This window comes from Balaenoptera musculus, chromosome 4, assembly GCF_009873245.2.
Source record: "Balaenoptera musculus isolate JJ_BM4_2016_0621 chromosome 4, mBalMus1.pri.v3, whole genome shotgun sequence".
In the NCBI taxonomy this organism is placed as follows: Eukaryota; Metazoa; Chordata; class Mammalia; order Artiodactyla; family Balaenopteridae; genus Balaenoptera; species Balaenoptera musculus.
In genome coordinates this window covers 134,233,489-134,243,943 of record NC_045788.1, presented here as the reverse complement: position 1 = coordinate 134,243,943, position 10,455 = coordinate 134,233,489, and the positions used below count along the sequence as shown (strand labels likewise).

At 42.9% G+C, this 10,455-nt stretch overlaps 1 protein-coding gene across 2 annotated transcripts; it reads left to right on the top strand.

Moving 5' to 3' along the window:
- Positions 1 to 243: 243 nt before the first annotated feature.
- Positions 244 to 7,917, top strand: SMIM34A (small integral membrane protein 34A). 2 transcript variants are annotated; one of them, XM_036851260.1, is made up of 2 exons: positions 244 to 295; positions 6,776 to 7,917. In XM_036851260.1, the coding sequence occupies exons 1-2, from the start codon at positions 286 to 288 to the stop codon at positions 7,243 to 7,245; spliced, it is 480 nt and encodes a 159-aa protein (XP_036707155.1). In that variant the 5' UTR covers positions 244 to 285; the 3' UTR covers positions 7,246 to 7,917. The 2 variants fall into 2 exon arrangements, with proteins under 2 accessions (XP_036707155.1, XP_036707156.1); XM_036851261.1 differs by lacking the exon at positions 244 to 295 and adding an exon at positions 3,158 to 3,214.
- The last annotated feature ends 2,538 nt before the right edge of the window (positions 7,918 to 10,455 follow it).

Sequence of the window (10,455 nt, the reverse complement as noted above, 5' to 3'; positions counted from 1 at the left end):
AGTTGAACAAACCCCTGAAACAGGACATGACCAGCACCCTAGAGCCCCCCTCCTGCCCCCTCTAGACACCCTCAACTGTAAGGTACCTATTACCTTGACTTTTAACATAACAGTTTAATTTCGGCCAACAGGGAGGGTTTCAAGGTCATGGATATGTCTCAGCAATGACAGTCTACAAGTCAACCTGTAGGACAAGCAGTCGGGAGAATTCATGGGACTCTGGGTCCAGCTTGAAGGTGACATTCGCGGTGTGGAAGGAGAAGGCCTTTGGCACCTACAAGCTGTATGACTTTGGGTAAGTCTCTTCTCTGAGCCTGAAAGAGCGTTCCCCTCTTTAACTGGGAATGACACTCCCGCCTTGCAGGAATTCTAAGAGGCAGAATCCAGGAAGAAAACGCCTGGCACAGAGCTATTTCCTAATGTCAGGGCTCCCTTGGTGGTACGGATGAGACCAAAGGCCACCTCTCCTTACATCTCCCTTATTTTTCTGGAGCTTATCCCTCCCAGCGTCCCACACTGACATCCTGTGGAACTGAATGCCAAAACCTTCTGACTTCACGGATGACATACGCTCCAAAGCCTGCACCTCTTGGGCGCCAGCTGCCCAGGCGTGTTCTCCCTCTCCCGAGGCGGCCGGTGCTGGCAGCCTTCCTGTTCAGACACCCTCACAAGGAGCAGCTCTTCCCTACACCCCAGGCTTCCTCCCTGTCTCCCTGGGACCCGAGGATATTGACCCTGCTGCTCCTCCACCTTGCAGGGGAGGAAACTGCAGGAGGGGTGGGGACTTGCCCAGGGTTACACAACAAGGACAAATTGGGAACTAGAACCCTGACTCCCAGCCCTCCTCACTGCCATTTGCCCCTCTTTTAAAAATTTTTTTAATTTATTGGCTGCGTTGGGTCTTCGTTGCAGTGCGCGGGCTTCTCATTGCGGTGGCCTGTCCTAGTTGCAGAGCACGGGCTCTAGGTGCGCAGGCTCAGTAGCTGTGGTGCACGAGCTTAGTTGCTCCGTGGCATGTGGGATCTTCTCGGACCAGGGCTCGAACCCGTGTTCCCTGCATTGGCAGGTGGATTCTTAACCACTGCGCCACCAGGGAAGTTCCCATTTGCCCTTTATCATGAAGGATCTCCAATCTGCCCCTTCTCACCTCTCACGGTGGGTGTTGGGAATCCCTGTCTCTGTGGCAGAGCCAGAGGTACCAGGGTCCAGCCATCCCACAGCAAGAGACAGCAAGAGCCTAGATAGAGCTTTGACAAAGATTTACATTTAATGAATGGGTGTGTTTAACACTGTTAAACTTCTTTATATTCATAAAGAATATACAGTGAGCATTCTCCCTCCCACACCTGCCCTCCATCTACCCAGTTCTCGCCTCCCCAGGTTCCTCTTGCTCTTACTTTCTTGGGCATCCTTTAAGGGGCTCTTCAATGCCTATACGAGCAAAATCAGATCTGGATGATTTTTCCCCCTACTTTCTTACATAGATGGTAACATACTCTCTTCTTTGCTGTTTCCATTTAACAAAACATCTTGGAGATCTTTACACATCAGTACACAAATAGCTTCCTCATTGTTTCATAGCCGGGTAGTATTCCATTGTGTACGTATATTATATTATTGAAATACAATCCACATCCTATGAATGAGACATTCATTTTTACCTCGTGGATGCTAGTGCTATAGAGTTCACTGTTGTACACAGTCTGTTTTCTATTTGTTAAGAAAACTACAGCATCATTGCATAATTCTTGACGGTAATAAATTTGAATAATCAGATTTCTTACAAAAAAATTCACCCACTAAAAGTCTATGATTCAATGGATTTTAGTATGTTCACAAATATCACCAAATCAATTGCAGAACACTTTAATCATTCCCCAAATAAGCCCTGTATCCCTTAGTTATCACCCCTTAGTCCCCCACCCCAACCTTAGGCAACCACTAATCTACTTTCTGCCTTTATAGACTTGTCTATTCTTGACCTTTCATATACATGGAATCATACAACATGTTGTCCTTTGTAACTGGCTTCTTTCACTTAGCATAATGCTTCCAAGGTTCATCTATGTTGTAGCATGTATCAGTACTTTATTCCTTTTTATTCCCAAATAATATTCCATTATATGGATAGACCACATTTTACTTATCTGTTCATCAGTTGATGGACATTTGGATAGTTTCCACTTTTTTGCTATTATGAATCATGTTGCTTTGAACATTCATACACAAGTCTTTGTCTAGATATTCGATTGCATTTCTCCTGGGTATATATATACCTAGGAGTGGAATTTCTGAATCATATGGCCTATTTTAAAATTTACTTATCTAGTCCCTCATTGATGGAAATTTGATCAAATTACATCTTAAAAGCCAGCGAGCCTCATGAGTTAGGCAGGTCAGGGCCACATTAGTGAGGATTCAGAGAACAATGGCTGCATCACAGACCCGGCCCAAGTCTTCCGACCTTTTCTCCCGGACTCTTCTTCTCACCCGTTCTAGTTAAATCTGCTTTGATTCCAATGTGGCCTGTGATTCAGGGGTGTGGGAAAGAGAAGCCCCGTTCCTCACAGGCTGACCCATGAGCCCATCACCCACCCAGCCCTGAGGGGGACCCAACTCCCTCAGCTGTGTCCTCCTGCACAGGCTCGTTCCTGTCTGGGTTTCTTCATCCGGGACAGTCCTAGAGGAAGCTGGTGACTCTTGACCAGGGAGTTTCCTGGCCCTATGACAACGGGTTTCTGCCACACCTGACAATCGGCCACACCTGCAACAGGTGCAGAACAGGGAATTTCAGGAACCCTCCAGGCTGTAAGCCAGCCTCGGAGAGCTTCCTGCCACCGCTGTCCTGGATGGGACCTGCGAGAGCTGGAGGCTCCTTGGTACCAGCATGTTTTTAAACAACTCTTGTGCTTTGGATCTTCTCAGCAAGCCAAAGCCAGGAAGTGCTTTCTATTCTGAGCCAACAGATGACAGATCGACTTCGATCCTCTGATTAATTGAAGGAGAGAAAATGAGTCCAATTTCTCTCTGCTGAGTTTCTATTTGGTGCTGCCCTAAGATTCTTTGGGCGTCTCGTTGCTATCTTCTCTTGAACCTCAGTGCAGCCTGACTTCAGTAGGAATGTGATCATTTGCAAAAAGAAGTTATTCTCTTTCAATGGCAGCTGCTTATACTTGCCTCCTTAAGAGTCAAGGAAAAGACCACCTCATGGAACGTGAGTATTCTGCTCTGACGCAAGGATGAGCAGAATTTCTTATATATGTCACATTATTAATTTATAAGTGCAAAGCAGCACAGATGAAAAGCTTTGTCTCTTCTATAGGATACAGAAGATACCATCTAACTTATACATTTAAAAAGAAAGGTAAAGAACAATGTACTGCAATAATTAAAATACTGAGTTTCTTTCATGTGGAAAATGGACTGGCTTTCAAATAATTTAATGTTCTGTAGTTCTTATTTGGATATATTTTATATGTATTTGAACATATTACATCATTCTATAACAATCCACAGAAAGGTCTATAAGTTTATACATGCGTTCCAGGTTTAAACAAGTTCTCTTGCCCTGATTAAAGTTTGTGATGTTCTTGTTGAGTTGATTTGTTTTTCAGTAATTATGGGAACATTTTTCCTTTCCTTATTTAAGTTCTCAAACCATTCTATCAACAGCGGTAAAAAATTCCTTATCACTGTACTGTTTCTTATGAGTGACAAATTTTATATAATGAAATCTGTTAATTTGGGCTGTGTCACATGTGGTTTGTGCAGTTATTTTTAAATGGTTTCTCCCTTAATCTCAAAGTAATAGATTATTCATTCATTTGACAATTAACTATAATAAAACTACTGGTCTCTCTGAGCCTTGCATTAGCAAAATGAATTAACAACAGGTGAATATCAAATAGAAAGCACTTATGGAACACCTTTGGTCTACCCAGCAGGTGATGGGATTTATCCTATGACATGTCTGGATACATTTGTGTTTACATAGACCAAGAAGTGAGAATTTGAACCTATAAAACAGCTGGAAAATGTCTCACAGTACTACTTCTCTGACTTTAATCATTTCATTTTCACTGGCTCTCCTAGTAGAGAAAACAGTTTTGAGTTAAACAGCAGTTAAGATCTTAATCTTCTGGTCTTGGAAGGGCACACAGTGTCTTTACCCAGGGGCACTTCACTAAGGAGACCAGGAAAGTGCCCACTTGTACTCTTCCATTTTTAAATTAATTTCTTTTTGAAAATAAATACACATGGTACAAAATGTACAAAAGGGCATCTGTGAAAAGTACGTCCCCTGCTCCAGTTCTCTTCCCCATGGGCAACCTCAGGTACCAATTTCTGTATATTCTCCCAGAGATATTTTACACGTATATAAGCTTCAAGCAAATAACATACCCTCCTTTATGCATAGGATCGTATCAGCTGTATCACTATACACTTTTTTATTTGTTAAGATTTAGTACCAGGCTTCCCTGGTGGCACAGTGGTTGAGAATCTGCCCGCCAATGCAGGGGACATGGGTTCGAGCCCTGGTCTGGGAAGATCCCACATGCCGCGGAGCAACTAAGCCTGTGAGCCACAACTACTGAGCCTGCGTGTCTGGAGCCTGTGCTCTGCAACGGGAGAGGCCGCGACAGTGAGAGGCCCGTGCACCGCGATGAAGAGTGGCCCCCGCTCGCCGCAACTGGAGAAAGCCTTCGCAGAGAAACGAAGACCCAACACAGCCAAAAATAAATAAATAAATAAATAAATTTATTAAAAAAAAAAGAAAGAAAAAAAGAAAAAGATTTAGTACCAAGAAAATTCTTTGTTACTTTTTATGGCTGCATAGTATTCCACTACACGGATGTTCCAAAATGGATTAAACCATCTCCCAATTGATGCTATTCAGGCTGTTCTTAAGCATTAGTCATCACAAGCAATGCTGCAATGACTAACCTTAAACATGCATTGTTTTGGACATGTTCCAGCGTACTTTTAGGATAAATTCCTACAGGTAGAATCACTATGTCAAAGGTAAATGCGTTTGTAATGTCAATAGACCTTGTCAATCTGCCTTCCATATTGGTTGTATAAATTTACACTCTCACCAGCAATTAAGCAAGGGCCTGACAACCCTGCAGACATATCCAGTGTATTCTGAGACATCATGAGTTTGCAAACCTGATAGATAACAAAATGTTATCTTGCTGCAGTTTTAATTTGCATTTCTGCTATTATGAGTGATACTGAGAAGCTTTTCTTATGTTCAAGGTCCATTTCTTTTTCCAACCTAATTGCCCATATCCTTTGCATATTTTCTACTGGGGTTTTGGACTTTTTCTTATAGAACTGAAGCTTATTAAGAAGTTTAGTGGCATAAATTGCCATTTTTCTCTGGTTTGTCATTTGTCTTCTGGTTTTTTTTTTTTTTTTTTAAATAAATTTATTTATTTATTTATTTTTTGGCTGTGTTGGGTCTTCGTTTCTGTGCGTGGGCTTCCTCTAGTTGCGGTGAGTGGGGGCCACTCTTCATCGCGGTGCGCGGGGCCTTTCGCTATCGCGGCCTCTCTTGTTGCGGAGCACAGGCTCCAGACGTGCAGGCTCAGCAATTGTGGCTCACGGGCCCAGTTGCTCCGTGGCATGTGGGATCCTCCCAAACCAGGGCTCGAACCCATGTCCCCTGCATTGGCAGGTGGATTCTCAACCACTGCACCACCAGGGAAGGCCCTGTCTTCTGGTTTTATAGTATGCAATCACTTTAAAATTTTCTATGTAGTTGAATTTAGCATTTTCTTTCTTTCTTCTTTTTTTTTGCACCTCTGAATTTTTGTGTTTTGCTTAGAAAGGGATATCCCACTCTGAGATGATAAGGGGGAAAAAAATCTACCATGCTATTTTCTAGTACTTTAAATTGTTTCTTTTTTTAATGTTAAAATCTTTGATTTATCTGGACTGTTTTGGGGCATGAGGTGAGAGATGTGAACTCATTGCTATCTTGTTTTAATGCTACTTATTGAATAATCCATCTTTTCCTTCCTGATTACAAATACCCCTTTATTATCTACCAAATTCCAATTCCAACTCTACTGATGTTGTTACTCTATTCCATTGGTCTTCCTGTCTATGTATTATGTCACACTGTTTTAGCTATTGTAGTTTTATAGGGAGACTTTTTAGGGAAAGCTGTACTTGGTTCTGAACAGCCCCTCATGCCCTTTGCAAAGCCCAGTAAGCCCCAGCTCGGCTGTGGACAAATAAAGCACTCATTCATTCAAAAAATAGTAAACATTTTTCTGGCTGGCTAGGTTTAAATTTCTGGCTAAACTAATTTCCACTCATCACTCTTTCAGAGTTTTCCTAATTAGGAAAACTTTTTCAGTATGCAGAGTTTGTCTATTTCACAAAAAAATCCTACTGATCTTTTAATTGCAATTATGTTAGTTTTACAGATGATCTTAGGGACAATTGACGTCTTTATGATGCTGCATTTCCTATTCAAGAATTTGGTGTTTTGAACTCTCTTGATTGTTAAAAATATATTGACATGGGAGTTATTCAGTTTTCCTGGGTCTCCCCCATGTATACATGTTATTAAACTTTTGTGTGATTTTCTCCTGTCTAAAAAGAATATATTGACACGTATGTTGTTAGGCTTCTGCCCATTGAACAGAGAAAGCCTCTTTCAGCAGTCCCATTTTCCCACTGATGTAAAGACACTGCTATTGGCCTGGCCAGGCAAACTTCAGCCCAGAATGCTGGGTCTCATCTGGACCTCTCTGTTTCTCAGGAGACCAGGGAGCCCCCAACCAGACCCAGGCCAGCCCTGTCCTGGGGCACCTGCTGAGGGACCACTTAGAGGGAAGGAACAGCACCAACTCCACCAGGGCCCTGAAGCTTCCAGATGGGACCAGTGCCACCTGGTATATCCTCACCATCATTGGCATCTACGGAGTGATTTTTCTCTTCCGACTGGCCAGCAACGTCCTCAGAAAGAATGATAAATCCTTGGAAGATATTTATTACTCAAATTTGACCTCTGAACTTAAGAAGAAAGGGCTCCAGAGCAAGGCAGCCAAATGCTCTTCACTGCCCGTTACCAACAGAGCTGTCCTGCAGCCCAACCAGGCCAGCCTGGGGATAATGTGTGGAAACAGCAGCCCCACACCGAAATCCAAGGAATCCATTGAAAGTCGAGGCAAGCAGGCCTCCATAGAAGAGGCCCAAACTTCTTGCTTTGGGGAGAAGCTTTGGGTTTAACTGAAACCTTGAGAGAGGAGTCGAGCCTTTGAGTGGGGCTGGAAGAGCATCACTGAGCCACTGGTGGATGGGGGTGTGACCAAAAGCCAGCATCCTGTTTCCTTCTCAGGCTTTCTGGTGCTTTGAGATGAGCAGGGGTAGTGGCTTCCAGCCCAACTCAACCTTCACTGGAAAAGCTTGTGTTCCAGGAAAGGGCATGGAACATCCAGTGTTCTTAGAGTAGTCTGGGAAACTCTTGGTGTATACATGAAGGTGGCCTCTTGTCATGGAAAGAAGGCTGAATTTGGAGTCAAATCCCTTGGATGAAAATTCAGCTTCTAGAGGGTCACATGAACTTTGAGTGGCTAGTGGCTCATCTGGAACATGTGAGGGTTGGGATATATGGTCCCAGAGGGCTATTCATTCTGAAAACTCTGACTGGAATATCGAACCGAAGTTGTCAATATCAACATCTTCATTTTCAGAAGTTCTTCATTTTCACTGAGAGGGTGGGGACCATTAAAAAAAGCATTAGTTTTGGAGTCAGAAGAACCAGACTCTAGTCTGAGTTTGACTGTTGACCACTTTGTTGTCCTTGCACACATCACTTCACCCCTCTGGACCTTAGTTTCCTTACAGATAAAGTGAGGATAGTGATGCCAGTTTTCTGCCAATCTTACAAAGTAGATAAGAGCTAATGAGATCATGCATACGAATGTATTTTGGAAAGTAAAATAAATATGTAAATATAAGCCCTGTTGTGGTGGTGGTGATAATGGTTGATGGTGGTGGTGGTGGTGGTGGTGGTTGATGTTGATGGTAGTGATGGTAGTATTGGTAGTGGTTGATGGTTGGTGTTGATGATGGTGGTGTCGGTGGTTGATGTTGATGGTGTTGGTGTTGGTTGATGTTGATGGTGGTGGTGGTGGTGGTTGATGCCTGATGTTGATGGTGGTTGATGTTGATGGTGTTGTTGGTGGTTGATGTTGATGGTGGTGGTGGTTGATGTTGATGTTGGTGGTGGTTGATGTTGATGGTGTTGGTGGTTGTTGATGTTGATGGTGGTGGTGGTGGTTGATGTTGATGGTGGTGGTGGTGGTTGATGTTGATGGTGTTGGTGGTGGTTGATGTTGACGGTGGTGGTGGTGGTTGATGTTGATGTTGATGGTTGTGGTGGTGGTTGATGTTGATGGTGGTGGTGGTTGATGTTGATGGTGTTGGTGGTGGTTGATGTTGATGGTGGTGGTGGTGGTTGATGTTGATGGTTGTGGTGGTGGTTGATGTTGATGTTGATGGTTGTGGTGGTGGTTGATGTTGATGGTGGTGCTGGTGATGCTACTGTGGATCAGGAAATGACTAGTCTACCGGTAATAGCTATAAGTAATGGCTGTATTACCTTATTCTACAGGAGAACCCATCTGCATAACAGTTGATGGCCTGTGCTCTGAATCAAGTCCATGAAATTCAAGTTGTATATGTAGACAAAACAGTCATTTTTAGTTTTTGTTACCTTAGACATCAAACGATTCATTCAAATGTTTTACAAATATCTGTTACTTATATTGTTGTCTCTGCTTCAAAGAGAAATAAGATCTTGGGCTTCCCTGGTGGCACAGTGGTTAAGAATCCCCCTCCCAGTGCAGGGGACATGGGTTCGAGCCCTGGTCTGGGAAGATTCCACATGCCGTGGAGCAACTAAGCCTGTGTGCCACAACTACTGAGACTGTGCCCTAGAGCCCATGTGCCACGACTACTGAAGCCCGCATGGCTAGAGCCCATGTTCCGCAACAAGAGAAGCCACTGCAATGAGAAGCCCGTGCACTGCAACTAAGAGTAGCCCCTGCTCGCCCCAACTAGAGAAACTAGAGAAAGTCTGTGTGCAGCAACGAAGACCCAACGCAGCCAAAAAAAAAAAAAAAAAAAAGTATGTGGTGTGTGTTTGTGTGTGTGTAAAAAAAGAGAGAAATAGGATCTTGCCTACCAGACTGATTAATTTAGAGAGATTGTGATTAGCTGAATTTCTACAAGTGGCTTTCAGTAGGCAAAGAGAAAAATATATTTTGTACCAACTTCTGTGAAGTTTATCTAGTTTGGCTTTTGGAGGGGTCCCCTGGACTACAATAAAATGTTTTTCCCTGTCTTCAGACAGTGGTCTACAACCAGCCCCATGATTTAATAAAGGTTAGAATTAAATGCCAAGCCTTTTTTTTTTTTTTTTTGAGAGGATGAGATAGACTTCTGACTATTTTTCTTTTTTTCATATTTTCCGCATCATCATCTCACAGGCTCTCCAGCAAAAGTGTTGGTTTGTTTATATAGTTAGGGCTGGGCTTCATCCATATATTTGAGATGCTTACAGGGCAGGATAAAACAGTAGACACAAAGATAGATAAAAATGTAATCCACGGTGACTAGGAATACAGAATGCACTAAAATGGGAGCAAAACATTAGAACTTAAGTGAATTTGAAGATAAAATACATACTCTCTTGTTGGTTGCTTCCTCATTATGCATTTTTCTCTTCCTTAATCCAACACCCCCTAATTTGCATTTTGGAATCCATATGGCTCTAAGAAAGCTGAAACTACTCCCAGTGCAAGGCTGAAATAAGAGACCTAGGTTAATCTAATCAGTGCATCCTATCTCCAGCTTCACTCACTGGGGCCAAGCTGGACCCATGACCTAAGTAAGCCTCAGAGTGACAGGAAGGACTTCCATGGGGAATTCTGGAACACAGATGCCCTCTCTTGTGCTGGATGGTGTTAAACACAAATCTGAGTCTGGAATTGCTGGAGCCATTTTTTCACCATGAGAAAAGCCAATCTGAGGGCAAAAGCCAACATAAAGAGGAGAACTGAGAAAATTACAGAGGCTAGAGTCCTGAGCAGACTGTGCCCAAAGCCTTTATTTCCCACTGGACTGTTTTAGTTTATGGGCCAATAAATTCCCTTTATTAAGTCCTTTGGAGGTAGGCTTTCTGTCCCCCTCAACCAAAAATATCCTCAATGATACCACTGGAGAAATAATTTCCTGAAGGAAGTGGGCCTTGGAGTGGAATTTGATAAAAAAGCAATGTGATGTGGTAAGGTGGGATCATTTCTTTCACAAAGATTTTTATATTTATAGGATTTTGGGTTTATAGGAAAAACACAGATTTGGTATGCTTATGTCAGCTCAATAGTCACTTGCAAGATTTCTCGTAACTTGACCTCTCAAAGAGCATTCAGTGAG